The sequence below is a fragment of the Rhinolophus sinicus genome, linkage group LG02 (genome assembly GCF_036562045.2).
Source record: "Rhinolophus sinicus isolate RSC01 linkage group LG02, ASM3656204v1, whole genome shotgun sequence".
Lineage (NCBI taxonomy): Eukaryota > Metazoa > Chordata > Mammalia > Chiroptera > Rhinolophidae > Rhinolophus > Rhinolophus sinicus.
In genome coordinates this window covers 126,326,038-126,343,103 of record NC_133752.1, presented here as the reverse complement: position 1 = coordinate 126,343,103, position 17,066 = coordinate 126,326,038, and the positions used below count along the sequence as shown (strand labels likewise).

The 17,066-nt window shown below is 35.1% G+C and overlaps 1 protein-coding gene across 1 annotated transcript in view; it reads left to right on the top strand.

Moving 5' to 3' along the window:
* The window catches only part of ACSS3 (acyl-CoA synthetase short chain family member 3), a 140,771-nt gene that overhangs the window by 71,119 nt on the left and 52,586 nt on the right, over positions 1-17,066 (top strand). Inside the window, exons 6-7 of the mRNA XM_019751290.2 lie at positions 2,028-2,108; positions 2,189-2,284. Coding sequence (XP_019606849.1) covers positions 2,028-2,108; positions 2,189-2,284 — 177 coding nt within the window. The remainder of the gene's footprint in view (positions 1-2,027; positions 2,109-2,188; positions 2,285-17,066) is intronic.

Sequence of the window (17,066 nt, the reverse complement as noted above, 5' to 3'; positions counted from 1 at the left end):
AATACATACATACATACATACATACATACATGCTAGAACTAAGGAAAGAATTTTGTTAATAAGATGTTAAATTTTATCCTGTATAATTTTAAATGTTGTTTATGCATGGTCTCATTCGTAAGTCTCGCTTTTTTGGGGGTTAAATCCTTTTAAGTATCCACCATTTTACAGGTAGAGCAGCATTGGTAAATATACTTTAAAGAAGCGTGCACTTGAGAAGTAAATAGAAATTTGGTAACTTATCTTTTAAATTATCTTCTAAGCTTTCCAAATGAATTGCTACTCATTTATGTTCTTCCAAGCCTTTTATTCCTTTTTATCACTTCCAGTTGATTTACTTTACCCTCTTTAACATATGATCTAAAAATTTATTCAGTTATAATAATATTTAGAATTGCTGATAAAATTGAGCTCTAAATGCAGGGCTAGCCAGGTGGAGAAAAATTCTAAAACATCTTAAGTGAAATCATTACTGACGTTAATTATCACTATCTACCATAATATATGGATAGCATATTATCTATGAAAAAAACTTCACTTTTTTCCTCTATAAATAAATAAAAAGTTTTAGAAAAGTGTGTTTGCAAGTTGATTAATATCAAATTCATCAAGGTATCAAACCATGCAATATCAAGAGGATAAACTAATTAGCAAAGTACATGGAAGATAATACAGAATATACTGGGAAAGAACTGCTCAGTTTACATGGGAAGGTGCATGTGTGAAACATATTGGCAGGGGGCTCAGGATTTCTGCTACTCCTAAGGTGATCAAAAGAGTCAGCTGTATGCTAACCATGTTATACAACCTAGAAAGTAGCTGTTAAATACCAAAGAAAACTACATGTGGTATTTGCCAAGAGACCAGTTGTTGCTGCTGGTAGATAAAATGTATTCCGCAGCTTGATACCTATGTTTTGTTAGTTGTACCTGTGGAGATCAACAGTTTTAGTAACTAAAAGAAAGTCAAATTCCTTTTCATTCCTCGATTCTTGTATGTGTATTACAGTTACAGAGCTATGCCAAAAATGTACTACTGGTAGTACATTTATTCACTAGGACGACGTTTGCCCTTTTAGGTAAAACATTTATTTTCTGCACGAGTATTTATAATTGCTCTACTAAAAAATTCTTCAAATACATGTGAGTGAAACGTTAAATATTTCTTTGCAAGCATTCACCTTCTCATTCTAAATACTCACATCATTAAGGCTTTTTGAGCCAATGATGGTTAATGTTAGAGTGAAGCAATAAATGAAATTAATTCTTCAATTTCATAATTCTTATTTATCATGACTCTTTTGCCCAGTTTCTAAATGTGAATCTTGTGTTTAAAGTTGAATGTGTTCAGTGTCGTGGATAGCTGGTAGAAACTGGTTCATGAAATCTGTAGTACTATAATGTAACAATCCCTAGTTTTGCCCCAAATCAGACTCATCAGGATGGACTCCTCAGAGTTCCAGAATTCATCATTAAAGAATTGCTCAGCTCAAATACTGTGCTAGCATGATTCCCAGTGTAGCATTGTAATGAGGCCCCTGTTAGAATATAATTTTGTTTCCTTTAAGGATACTATAATTGTTTAATAATATTAAGGCATAGATAACTTTATTTTAGTCTTTATTTTAGACACACAACTACCTGTGACCTTTCTTTGCACTTCATTTTGAGAGTTTCCCTTTTTGTTCTGGAAATATGTCTGAAAATATAATGTTGTTAATTTATGTTACCGCTAGAACACATTTTTATTGCATGTGATTCTGTGAAATCGTAACTTTCCTTTAGAAGGTCAAGAATGGTCTGTGAGAGTGGATTCTACAAATCCACTGATATGGACAACTTATTCTGTCTTTGTAATTGGAGGAGCCAAAGAAATAATGATTCAGATACAATTATATAAAAGCCAAAGTAATTTGTAGGTTATAAAATATACTTCAAACAGAAACTTTTTTTAGGTGGATCGTAGGAAGACAGAAACTCTTTTAACGCACTGTTGATTAACGTTGCTTTACTTTTTCTCTCCTTTAGGGTGTGGTCAGGCCCACTGGAGGATACGCTGTGATGCTAAACTGGACAATGTCTTCTGTATATGGACTTAAACCTGGAGAGGTAATCCTGGTTTTAAATTCACTTTGCATGACATTTCTTTGATTAAGATATATGCATTTTATTATCTTCTTGTTTTTTAGGTGTGGTGGGCAGCTTCTGACTTAGGCTGGGTTGTCGGACATTCCTATATCTGTTACGGACCACTTCTTCATGGGAACACAACAGTTTTATATGAGGTAATAAAATGAAATTAATACCACATATAAATAATATTTACTTTATTGAAACTTTTTGAGAAGTAGTTCTAAGTAAGAACAGAAAAATTTGGATGGAGGCATGGGACATTTTTACATCTTCTTTCAGTTAAAATATGATTTCAAAAGAGAAAGGAATATATAGAAAATAACAGCCAGCTAATTAAATTTGTTGAACAACATCATCAAAATTATATTCTGAAAAATACACACTGAAAGCCTGATGGCTATCCTTAACAGATTTCTAGAAACATATTATCATGCTGATACTGATTTTAGAATCTTAGTAAAGAAAATAGTTATCGTAAAGCAAACAACATAGCTTAACTTTTTTGTGTTCTTTCAGGATTAATAGGTTTCCAAATGTATGGTATCTTGATTTTAGCTAGACATTTTTGGTGGCTTCTAATGATAGCTATATGTGTAAGGGAGAGAATCATAGACTGACTAGATTTATAGCTAAATATATAACTGCTTTAAGATTCTGTTGCATGGATTAATCTCACCTGGGAATAAGATTTTTGTGTGTATACTAGAAAATGCTACTTATATGCTCATCCTGTTTAATTTTGTGAATGCCTTGTATGAATACTTAGAACACATACCTATCAGATTTGTAGGAGGCAAACACTTTAGAGGGACAGCAAAATGGTAGTTTACTAAATCAGTATTCAAAATGAAATTGGACTTTTGGTACAAATAGCTCAAGATGGGAAAATACAGAAATCTTTAGTGTTATATTTATATTAAAGGAATTGCAGAAATGAAGTAGGGGAAATGAGTTGGTTGCTGTTTATGTGATTAAGTCCCTATGTATTATAATAGTCCATATTTCAAACGCAAGTAGTTGGTAGGATTGCTTTAAAACATACCGTATACAATTTTATAATCTTATTCTTTCACATTTGCAAATTTGTGTTCAGTTTAATGGGGAAGAGGAAAAAATAATTAACTTATTAGAAAGCATCTGGAAGAAGGGGACTGGGATAAAAATAATGTCATACAAGAAAGGGATGAAGGAATTGTGAAAGGTTAGTCCGAAATATACCGTGCGTCCCCGAAAATAATATCTAGCTGGACAATCAGCTCTGATGCATCTTTTGGAGCAAAAATTAATATAAGACATTATATTATATTATATTATATTATATTATATTATATTATATTATATTATATTATATTATTATACCCAGTCTTATGTTATAGTAAAATAAGACCGGGTCTTATATTAATTTTTGCTCCAAAAGACGCATTAGAGCTGCTTGTCCGGCTAGGTCTTATTTTTGGGGAACCACGGTATTTAGTGTGCATATGTATTCAGTATCTTTGGATATCTAAAGAGTTGCCACATGTAAAGGAAGTAGTATAGTAATGCAGAGCTCCAGAGACATATATTTTGGGAATAATCAGAGACAAATTAAACCGTCCAGTAGTAGAATAGGCAACTTATCACACAGAAAGCTGTTTCACTTAAAAGTGTCTCCGTATCAGGCGAGGAATGTGAAGAAGGGACTTTTATATGTAGGGAGTGGATAATAGTGGTAGGTGATGTCAAGGTTCTTTACAACCTTAAAATCCTGCAACTCGGTGTTTCTGAAAAAATTAGAGACCCTTCTCTGTCTCTCTGTGAAATTCTCCCAGTCACCAGTGGAAGACATTACGTTCCTTCATTTTTAGCTGGCTGGTTTTCCGTCTCTGAATGCTTGGAAATATTAGTTCAGACTTTGACATATTAAACTGTTTTGCACTACTCTCTATCTTCTGTACTGTGCTTTTGTACTTTGCAGACTTAATAGGCATTGTGGTGTTTGTAGTAATTAAAACATAAAATAATCTTGACAGATCTGTTCCATACTGAAGTCCTCGCGATAGGATAAATATTTTTAATAATCATTCCCCTTGAAGTAGACAAAATAAACCCCAACGCTGAATGATTATAGTGAAGGGTGATATTGGTAATATAAATGTGACAGAGCCGAAGATGTCATTATTGTTATAAGTATTAAGCTGCCTTTAGAACTGAAGTATTTAGATATAATATAACCTCTGTGCAATTTACCATTGGCCTTTTATTACTTCTCAAGTTTATTTAAAACATGATTTCTTTTAGCACCATAAAAGGGGCTCAGTTGTTTGTCTTTATTTTAGAATGATATGCTTAAGAACAGTGTAGATACTCTATAAACATTTGTTGCGCAGAAGAGTGAATGGAGTAAGTACATTTTAAAACCATTTCTTTGCATTCTGGTTTCTTTCCTGCAACTTGTAAGCATCTTCACTTTTCTGCAATGACAAAACCAAGCCCTTTAGACCATTTCTCACTTCTAGCTATCCCACCTGTGTGGTTTTCTTCACTAAGCTCCTTGAAAAACGACTCTACCCACATTATCTGAACATGTTCTAGTTATTCTCCATCCCACTGCAGTCCAATTTCTGTCCACATTACTTCATAGAAGCTGCGGTGACAGAGGTCAACGGTGACTATATAAGTGACAAAAGCAAGGGTCTTCTTCAACCTCATTTTATTTTCCTCTCCGTGTCATCAAACCTGCAGGTAATTCTCTCGACTCTCTTGAGCTCCATGCCCTTTTGCTATTGTTCATGCCGATTCTTTTGCCTGTCATGGCTTCCCCTCTGTTTTTTCCTATCGGGTTGATGTCTACTATCCTGGAAGGCTCCACTTAGATGTTATCATCTCTCAAAAGGTTCCTCTCACAGTCTTGGGCTATGCTCAGTGCCCCTTTCTGTGGTTCCATTGCCCCCTGAGCATAGGTCTGTCACTGAGCCGACCACATTGTACTGTGTGTTTATATCTCATAGTGTGAGAGCCTCAAAAACCAGTCTCTTAGCACAGTGCATAAAACACACTAAGTACTCAATAAAGGCTTATGGAACTAAATTGAACTCTACTCTTCTGTTTTTTGCCTATCTCTCTGACAGCTTGTCCTCCCTTTCCTGTCCTGGTTTCTCTTGCTTTGGTGCTACACATTGGAGTTTGGGAGGGTCTGATTCTTAGCCTTCTTTTCTCATTCTGCTTATATGTCCTCGTGAATCTCCACGCAGTTGGATTTGAGTATTACTAATTAAACTAAGACTTCTAACTCCTCCTTTCTGTATCTGACTTTCCTGCTGAGCACAGCTTATCGTTAGACATCTTCAGATCCATTCACAACTTATGTTCAAGATGACATGAACTGAACTCACTATCTCCACTCTTCCCCACAAAACAAGTTTCTTTCTATGTACCCTGCAGTTTTGTATGTTACCTGCATCTACTGAGTCCACCAACACAAGAACCTGGGAGTGATTCTGATTTCATTGTTTTCATATATTGTACTTTATTGGTTATTACATTCTTTTGAGTCTATGTTTTAATACCTAGCAAAAGTGCCCTCATTTTCCTATGCCTTCTGACAGATATTCAAGGCTGATATTCAGCTGCTCTCGTTGACCTCTTTGATGCACTTTGACCTTTTCCTTCTTGCTTGTATCACCGTTGCGGTTTCACATTAGTTTGTAGGATCCTTTGATTCGTTCATTTTTCTCTCTCCGCTCTATACTCTTTAAAGGACCGAATCATTTTAGTTTTTGTTCACTATCAATTCTCAGCTCTTAGCCTTGTTCTTGACACATATTTGTTTCTCAGTAAATATTTGTTAAATAAATGCCTGAAAGAGGATATCAGAAAAAACAAAACTTGATTTTTTTTCCTGAAGCCTTTTGTCCTGATGGAGGTAAATGTAATTTTAGTTTTTCTCTACCAGAAAACTTCATAAACAACTTAAGTAATAGGTTGTATTTTTAAATAAGCAATGATTTACCTTTATTCATTGACCTGGACATATTTAAAGCATGCAATTCTGGAAGCCAAATTGGATTGACCAGTTAAAATATGCAAACCAATTCTGAATAATTCAGCTCTTATTTTTGAGAGGAAGAAAACAAACACTACCTTTTCAGAAATTTATTAATGGATTGGTGACCTAACAGCCCTAACCCCAGAAGCATGTGGATAAGCGCTTGTTTGGTACAGCAGTTTTGTCAAAGAGGAGGAATCAAACAATACTTTAATGTAGGAACTTTGATGTGTAAACACATTTAGCATCCTAAATTTGGGGAATGGTGATTATACACAGATATGCTTTCAAGCCTCTCTCCTATTTTGTATTTGCCCCCTTTTTCAAAAAGCCTGTCATCTGCAGAATCAAAACCCAACACTTCTCAAGGGCAAACAAATCCTGCTCGGCACTGTCTTTCTCCTTACCTTTGCTTTGGTACCAGTGAACAAATTTGTATCTTTTATACACATTTCAACTGCATAACACTGGAACCCAGGCTCCCACAGTGGCAGTGGTGTGCGTGAGCAAGAACTCAGCTTACTTGACAGACGTCTCCCCATAATTGTCCTTTATGATCCTTTTTGTTTCTGAGGTGTCATTATATTTTCTCTTCTTTCATTTTTTATTTTATTTATTTCAGTCTTCTCTTTTTTCTTACTTAGTCTTGGTAAGGATTTGTTGATTTTATATTCTCAAAAAAAAAAACAAAAAAACAACTCTTAGTTTTATTTTTTCTATTTTTTAAAAAATTTTTATTTGATCTATTTCTACTAGTCTTTATTCCTTCCTTTCTTCTGCTAACTTTGGTTTTAGTTGTTCTTCTTTTTCTAGTTCTTTGAGGTATAAATTTGTTTACTTGAGATCTTTCCTTTTTCGGATTTCAGCATTTATAAACTTGCCTCGTAATATTACTTTTGTTGCATCGCCTAAGCTGTCTATGCTGGGTTTTCATTTGTCTTGTGTGATTTCCTAATAACCTAATTGTTTTTTAAGAGTGTGTGTTGTTTAGTTTCCATTCATTTATGAGTTGTCTTGTTTTCTTACTATTATTGATTTCCAGTGTCATTCCATTGTCAGAAAAGATACTTGGAATTTCTATTTTCTTAACCTTGTTAAGACTTGCTTTGTGACTTAACATGTGATCTATTATGGAGAATGTTTCATATGTGCTTGAGCAGAATGTGTATTTTTCTGAAGTGGGGTGAAAAGTTGTTGGCCAAAAAGCACTAAGTTTGCTATTTAAGATGAACGAGTTCTGGAAATCTAATGTACAGCAGCGTGATATAGTTAACAGTACTGTATTGTATACTTGAAATTTGCTAAGAGGGTAGATTGTAAGTTTTCTCACCAACCCTCTACCCCGCAAAAAAAGAAAAGAAAATGGTAACTATGTGAGGTGGTGAATATTTTAATTAGCTTGATTGTAGTGATTATTTTACAATGTGTACTCATACATATATCAAAACATCAAGTTGTATACCTTAAATAATATAATTTTTTGTCAATTATACCTCAATAAAGCTGGAAGAAAGTGATGTAAAACTGCTTATATATAAAACTAACACAGAATAAAATAGATTTTACTTTAAATTAAAAAAAATAGCTTACTGTTTCTTGGCTAAGTTATTACATAGAATGGAATATGATTTATTGGTCATCTTAAATCTAGCTTGACATTAAGTCATAAACTGGTTGATATACTTGATCTTGGTGTGGCAATTGTCAGTTTTATGTAATAATAGTCTCTGAAAGTCCTCAAGGAATGAAAGCTGCTGTCATTTTACATTTGTTTGCATTTCACAAATTGTAAACTTCATAACAGCAAACCATTTCAATAAACTCTTCAATATGCTTACTAGATTCACCAGGGCAGATGGCTGTCTGTGAATAATTCAACAATTAACTTTGAAGATATGTACTACATTCTGCCTTCTCAGGCAATAAATTAGTTAGAGGAAGTAGAGGATTTAAGATTCTGAACTGTGGTGTAGAAATGTGGTCACTGGACTTGAAATATGAATATTGTGTTATTTGTCTTCCTCTGCCTTTATCTACCCATATGACCTTGGGCAAATTAACTCAACCTCTTTGGGAATCTATTGCTTCATCATCAAAATTGGAGGGTTGACACATGTTCTCCCAGTTCTGTACTTCTGTGAATCTCCTCTAAGTCAATTATTTTTCTTTTTCTAGAATAAATACATTATTTGACAATATGCTTTAATTTTTTTTAACTCTGGAATTTATTCCAATTTCTTTTCATAGTAAGTGATGTTTACTCTTCAAATATGTTTAGTGAAAAAAAGTTTCATTCTAAATTAGTGAAAAATTTTAGTTTTTGAGAGGAAGCATAGCAGTTAAGACTCTATAGTGTGATTCCTGAAACTTCTACATAGTGTTTGGCCTCAGACAAGTTACTTACCTTCACCCTGCCTCAGTCTTCTCATCTATAAGTATCAATAGTACTCTTGTTATATTGCATTAAATTGGTTAATTTAGGAAAAGCCCTTAGAATAGTTGGCAGGATATAATAGTACAATAAATGCTATTGTAAGCTACTATTGAATAATGCTATTATTAAAAAATATGAGTTTATTCTTTCCCAGAATAAAATTCTACAATATAAACACCAACCATTCATTCCCATGCAAACCAGTCATTATAATGTTTGAATTTGCAGATACTCCACATTTCTTCTTTATACGTCTGTCCTCACAGCTCTGAAGTACTCATCACAGTGCTTGAGCAGCTCCCTTTGGAGTCCGTTAATTCTCTTCTAAGTACCAGGCAAAGGACTCAGCACACAGGGTTGTGTTGATCCTGCTACTACCAACTTTGAAGAATGAGCAGCAGATGTAGAAAATAACCCAGTGGTCTCTCCCCTTGAGGATCTGTCCTTACAGAGTTGAACTTGTGAGTGAAGTAAGAGTAGCTTTGTAGTCTCTCATCTGTGAATAATACAGTATATTTCATAGTTCACAGTACATTTCATTATCCAAGCATTTATAACTTTTCACTTTATTTTTTGATGAACTTTATCGTTACTAGTTTTTACACTGTATATATCTTTGGAAACTTCAGAATATTCAGCCTGATAATTTTTTATTGAATGCTCTTTTCCTGAATTCATAGGAGGAAGGAATAATTTAGATAACCTAATCTTTTCTTTCTTTATAGAATGATTAGTGTGAAAATTAGTTCTATACTCTCCTTTATTTGTAGAAGAATCAAATAAGATAATGTATGTGAAATTAGGTGGAAATCTTAAGGTTTCAAATATCATGATATATATATATATATATATATACATATATATATGTATATATATATATATGTATATACATATATATAGTAAAATATGACAGTAGTATTTATATTTTACACATATTTGCAAACTATGAGTAATTATTATTTTATATGCATGGATCATAACTTTAAGCCATTTCCAAGTATGAAAGTCTTGTGTTTGAGAACACTGAGAATAAGAACTACTTCCAAATTATTTTTGTATCAAACACTCTTGTTAAATTATCCCCAAAGTATCTTTAATGCATGTGTCATCTACTTCTGTACATAGTACTGCAGATGCACTGTGGATTGCTAATCTCCATGAAGTCATCCTGTGGTGTATTTTCCACACGTGGACCTTGTGAATTCTTAGCCCCTCCCAGGCTTCATTTTAACAATGTTATTTTACCTGCCTGTATTATAGTTTTTTCCAAGCATTTTGCATTTTCACCTATGTTAAACTGTTTGCTCTAATTTGATTGTCCCTTTTCCCAGGACTGAGTTGCTTCTTTCAAGCACAGGGATGTCACATTACTTCATTTTAAGACTAGTAGCGCCGATGTTGCTAACTGGTGCACTTAATAGGCACACATTGTAGTCCTTTATTTCCCTCATGTAACAGAAAATTATTCTTCTTTAACTCTAGTATAACAACCATTTTTTTTTAATGTGTGTATGGAATGAGAAAAAAAATGATGATTCAGTTTCTCCTCTGATTCAGGCTATACAATTTGATCTTCTCAATTGGAAAAGATTGTATAGCTGATGCCAGCATCTTTTAGATTTCTCATGTGGCCCGTTGCTTGAAGATATTTATTTTTTAGTTTATTTTTCTCTGTGTGTGCCTGTGTTTTATGTAGGAGCAAGCTAGTCATAGCTCCATCAACAGTATTTATTGGTACCTATCTTGAGTTCAGCTTCTTGCTTGGGGCTGATAGGGAAACAGAAGTATCACATGGACTCCTTGCTCTGAAAGCGCTGACAATATAGTCAAAGAATTAAGATTAATGGAAAGAACAGAAAGCAAACAGATCAAGACACTACCTAAGAAATGTTCTACTTTGTGTAGAAGGTATGAAAATGTTTTCAGAAACTACACTGAGCTATTGCTGATGATAAATACTCTCCATTTAATTTTGCACCTGTTTTGATGCAATTTCCTGACGATGAACTAAATGAGGATCAAAACAATTACATAAATTGCCGTAGGTCTCATAGATTGTAAATGGCAGCGTTGGGATGCCACCCTGGCTCAAAAATATATCTATTGGTCCCTTAAGAGAAGTTTAGGACTAGAGAAGACAGAGAAAGGTTTGTGGATGAGACCATACAAGTAATATTAATACTGCTATTGATTGAGTGTTGGGTGATAGGAACTCTTCTATGCACTTTATATACATGGTCTTGATTTTTTCTAGAAGCCTATGGGGTAAATCTTTTGAGTCCCTATTTATAGCTGCAGGAACTGAGGCTCAGAGACATTAACTTTACCAGTGGCACAAGAGGGATGGAACTAGGATTCGAAACAAGGTTCTCTGGCTCCAAAGTCAGCGCTCTCTCGTAAAAATTTCAACATGAACAATTGGGAAGCTGTTAAGAAGTGCAGCTACATGGCCGGAACCAGTGAACTGAACATTAAAGAGAAGGCAGGATGTTAGGGTGTCAGGTGCATATTGTAAGACACAGGTAAAAAGGAAGTTGAAAGTAGCTGTTACGTCTTCAGCTAGGACAACTGAAATAACGACAGTTATCAACTGTTTCTCTACTGCATTAGAGCAACAACTGTTACAGAGGGGAAAAACAGTACTTTGGGTCTTGGTAATGTTGAGTTTAAAAGTGCTACTCAGACATTTGCATGATACTGGGAAGTCAGGTGAAGCTCAGAAAAACTTTCGAATTAGAGATGTAGAGGACTTGCTAATTTCAGTTTCTAAGATGATGAGGATACCGAGTGAGGTGAAGATGAAAGTGATACTATATACATTGAGAAATTGGAGAAGCAGCAAGAGAATCAGGACAGCAAGGAGTCCTGAAGGCCGGGGGAGAGGAGGTTTTCCAGAAGGTGAGGGAGAGGTCTGGTAGGGCAAAAACTGAAGAGAGTTTTGGAGATTAGGTATTGTTAGCCCCCTTTATGAGTGCAAGCTCAACAGAAGGCTTGTTGTGTCTGTTTTGTTTTTTTAACATGGGAATTATGGGCATGTTTGATGGGTGATGTATGTAAAGAATTGGATGGTATGTAGGAGCCAGGCTTTGCATAACCTCAGGTTTAATTGCAGAATATATAAACTTTAGTTTCTGGGCAGTGCAAAAAAGAAAGAAGCCTTTTAATCTATTTGCTTACAGCAGTCTCACTATTCACTATAAATGAAGAAAACCTTAATTTGTCCCTCTAGTACAGGATAGCAGAGAGATTGCACATCAGCATGGAGGAATTCAGAGATGAAAGCTAGAAGCCAGGAGCTACCGGCTAGCCTAGTGATAACTGTTCTCTGTGACTGCTAAGAAAGGGGAATATGTCAGAGTCCAGGGTTAGCTCAGTCCTGGGTCTGCAGCAGTTCCAGTTCCAGAGCTCAGCTTCATTTACTCAGCGCTCATACCTTCAGAGGTAAGCATCTTTTCATTGAGACAGGTAGACTTTGGTGACCTGCATGGAAGCAATGGTCTCTTCATTCAGGGTACCCTCATCATGAGACCCTTGGAGCTCTAGCCATGGAGAAGTCTTAACTTACCAGGCCTGGAAGCCAAAGCAGATCCTTAGTTAAAGAAAGAGAAGAATTCAGCCTGAGAAATTGCAACTCTGTGGTATCTACCACCAGAGACAGTAAAGAGAGATTGTCTAAGTGGAAAGTTCATAGAAAGTATTAATTCAAAACATGTAAAATTGCTGATGTTTGACTGGTTTTGATGTACAAAAATGGCAATTTCATATAATCAACCAATAGGAGGGAGAAGACGACAAGCTGGTTGGGGACCTCAGATTGGCCACTAGGTTTTTGGTTTTGAGTCTATTTGTAGCCCTTTGATTGAAGTGGGTTAAAAGGATCGTACTAAGGAGACATCTGTTCTGTGGAGAAGAAAATGAACAGATGTTATGGTACCTATCTATCCATTTGCATTCTGGTGTCATCCAAGCTCTTTCTCATTTCTGAATAGAAAATTTTGAAGAGATGTCTGTGTTTTGGTAGGCTTTATTATACCTAGAAACCTTTCAGTTATGGAATCCTTTCCAGAATCTGACAAAAGCTATTGACCACTCTCAGTGGGAAAATGAATATGTACACTTTTTAAAAAAAAATTCAGAATATTCATGAACTCCCCTGAAGTTCAGGCCAGGGCCCGTTCATCTAAAAGATTAAGGTAAAATCCTCTCAAGGAGCAATGCAACCAAACTGAAACTCCAGATGGGCATGATAGCTTTTAAAGTTCTCTGGGCAACATAGAAGAGATGCTGGGCCAGGGCAAAGACAAAGGTTATTGCATCTTTGGGGAAAGGCCACTTGCACTCAGGGTGCTAGGTCCTACACATCATGAATCCTATGTCCAGCCTTGATTCTGGTTCATAGGTCAAGGCATTAAGAATTTGAAACAGTGAGCCACTTCTTCCCAGTTATTTTCTCAGTATACAGCCCCCTATCATCAGATTGCAGTTGTCAGTATATCCTTTTATTAATACTTAGATTAGCCCATTTATAAATTTTTAACAGATAGAGAAAAGCAGCAAAGGCTGGTTAAATTCTAGGCTCGTCCACTAGGGTAATCAGGCAAGTGGGTATTAAAAATGTAGCCTCAGGGAGTGCCTAGTTCTAAGGACACATGGATCTCAGTCCTGCTACAGATTAGAATCACTTAGGGGACACATAAACCATAACAATGCCCAGCCCCACCTCAAGGCCAATTAGAATCTCTAGGAGTGGGGATTGGTACCTTTCAAAGATTCTAAGAAGTTCTAATGTACATTTAGGGTTGAGCAGCTCTTGGTTAGATGGTGGTATGGATAAGATGAAGGAAGACAAGATGGCGCCATATCCTCACAGGTGAAGTCAATGGAGTGATGGGAAACGTCTAGTAAGTAATCAAGGAAGTCAGTCTGATATAAATTCTTAGTCCTCAGATTGTATTCATTAGTAAGTTTTTATCCTTAAAAGGGAGTCTGTTTTAGTAATACAATGCCCTGGGTCTGAGACTACTAAGGTATAGGGTAATTATCCCATCTAGCTCTAAAGCAGCAGTAATGTTTTCCAAATTGGAGCAAGATAATGTGAGTTATTGAGAGAGGGATTTTAGGGAAGAAAAAGCTCATTTTTTGGAAGAGATTGTATACTCATTTGGTTCATATTTCAAAACTCACAAAATGGTAAAGAGTACAAATCTCACTGTCCCCTGTTCCCAGCTATCCAGTTTCTCTCACTGGGAAGCAGTCAATCTTATGTGTACAATAGTTAATTCATGAATAAGCAGTGTATTCTCCCCTCTTTTTTTCAATACAAATGGCATTGTACAAATGTTATGCACACTATTCTGCACTTTTCCCTTTTCACTAAATAATATACCCTAGAGATTTACTTATGTTTTAACAAGTCTCAAGTTTAGATGTTGCTCACCCAACTCTCATCTATTGATAAAGACACGAGGCATGTAGTAGGAACTCAATAAATGTCATTGCCAATTTCATCACTTTTCCAAAATAAACAAGCCAACATTGCTACACCTGTCTGCTGAGATAAAATTCAGGACTAGTCCATAAGGGATGTTGCTGTCTTCACCATAAAACTGCTGTAGAAGCAAACATGCCTCCGGTGACATTCTTGAAAGCCATGTTCTAGAAGAGACCAGATGTGTTTCTAACTCTGCCACAAAAACAGGTAAAAATGCAGTTGACTCAAAAGTTTTTATGTCAAAATATGAAACACTGTAGGTCACACTGACCTCAAGCCTTGGATAAACTGAAATCATAGGATTAATACTAAAGTAAATGATGTTTTGCTCAAAGGTTTAGCTCTAGTGGTTTATATTTGTTTGGCTAAATTGCTATATTCCACTGCTTTCCTGTGTAGAAAATTGTAAGTGCAAGTTAATTTTAAGATATTTGGTAACTTGTTTTCTGTGCTTTGTATCACCACTAACTACATTATAAATATTAGGAATTGTTATTTTATAAATCTCTGATGCTAAAAATTCATGATTTATAATAGCTGAAAGTGTATAATCTCTGCTTTGCCTTTGGAAGGTTTGCTTTCTGCCTTTGTTATTTGGGCAGTAGCCACCAGGGTAGACTCTAGGGGAAGGAAATACAAATAAATGGTAAAGACATCGATTTGAGTTTTGAAGAGTTTTTGAGTTACTGTTACCTTTTGGTGCATTACTGCTTTTCGTGTATATGTTGTTTGTTAAAAAATCCCTACAATCTTAGAGTTTTCTCATTTTAAAATTAATAGTGTTTGGGATCCTACCCCTTACTGAACACGCAAGTTCTGGAATTAGTTATTTTTCCCAGGCAGCTTAGCTTAATTAGTGTGTTACTGGTTACTTTTTTTAAAAAAATTAAAGTTTATTGAGGTGACAATTGTTAGTAAAGTTAAATAATTTTCAAGTATACAATTCTGTAATACATTATCTACCGTGTTTCCCCGACAATAGGACCTAGCCGGACAATCAACTCTAATGCGTCTTTTCGAGTCTTATATTAATTTTTGCTCTAAAAAACGCATTAGAGCTGATTGTCCGGCTAGGTCTTATTTTTGGGGAAACGGTATATATCACATTGTGTGTTCACCACCCAGAGTCAGTTCTCCTTCCATCACCATATATTTGATCCCCTTTACCCTTATCTACCACCCTTTCCCCCCTTACCCTCTGGTAACCACTAAACTATTGTCTATGTCTATGAGTTTATGTTTATTTGTTTGTTTGTCTTGTTCCTTTGTTGCTTTCAGTTTTATATCCCACATATCAGTGAAATCATATAGTTCTCGACTTTTTCTGTCTGTCTTATCTTGCTTAGCATAGTAATCTCAAGATCTATCCATGTTGTCGCAAATGGCACTATTTCAACTTTTCTTATGGCAGAATAGCATTCCATTGTGTATATACACAACATCTTCTTTATCGAAGACATCCAATCATCTATTGAAGGACACTGGTTTTTTTCAATGTCTTGGCCGCTGTAAATAAAGCTGCAGTTAATATCGGAGTACATATATCTTTACGGATAAATGTTTTCAGATTTTTTGGGTAGATACCCAGGAGAGGGACTGGTGGGTCTATGGTAATTCTATTCTTAATTTTTGAGGAACCTCCACACTGCTTTCCATAGTGACCCCATCAATCTGCATTCCCACCAACAGTGTACGAGGGTTCCTTTCTCTCCACAGCCTCTCCAACACTTGTTATTATTTGTCTTGTTGATGATGGCCATTCTAACTGGGGTGAGGTGATATCTCATTGTGGTTTTTATTTGCGTATCTCTGATGATTAGTAATACTGGTTACTTTTTAAAAGCATTGTTAAAGGGATTATATTGCCTATGTGTGTCTATGTGTGTCTAGGAGCCTATGCATGTGCAGGAGGGCAAGAGAGGAGTATTCAATAAAATCAATGTCTCTGAGTCACTTTAATTTAGAGTTCACAGTGAAAAAGGCTTACAGTGTTTGCTTCAGTTCCCCTAAGCTTCTTGTGGTGATAGGTGCTTAGAACATGTGGGTCCTATGTTTATACTATATTCCTTCCCTTTATTAGACACAAATAGCTTGCACCATCTGTTATTTTTAATAATATTATCTCTTACACACGTAATTACTAGAATATATGTTCCATTAGAGCAGGACCTTGCCTGGCTTATTCACAAAATTATTCCCAGAATTTAGAACAGTGTCTAGCTCATAATAGATACACAATAAATATCCATTACATGAATAAATATATTAGCACTACTTAATTTATTATGACTTGTTTTATGTGAACAATGATTTCTGATGAAAGATTTTATTCTGTGCTGCACCTGAAGTGTTTACATCATTCAAAATCTAATGCTTCTGTTAATCAGCAGCTATTCGAGGAACAATAATTTCCTTAATATATCATAATTTATGTTTTAATTAAGATTTGAGATCCACTAGAAGTTCTTAAGAAAATGTAATAATAAAGTATATAAATATTAAAGTAATTCTGAAATAGTAAAACATCGTATTCATAGCCTCAAATGATCCTCTGGAGAATAGGCAATAAAAAGCAAAACCACTGAACCTTCCTGAGTTCAACTAACTTTCAAGGAACGTTGTGAGCTTTTATATTTCACATCCTTGAGTGTCCTAACAGTAATGCTATGTTATCATTTTTTTTTATGCTCAGTAAATATAATATTGATGGAAATGTGTTTGGTGCAGGGTCAGAATTTCAACAGGAGTTACAATTGTATATTATTTATAAAACATATGGCAAAGTTTTAAACATATTTCTAATACTTAAATATTGTTCTTGTTGTTATTAGACATAATTAATTGAAGGCACCGTAAAATACATCAAATTGTGTCTGTCCTCTGTGTAGGTCATCCTTATGGAATAGCGTTTTCATTATGATACTTATATCATCCTTTAGTGAATATATTACCATTGTCCCATGACACTGGCTCTGTAGTGGA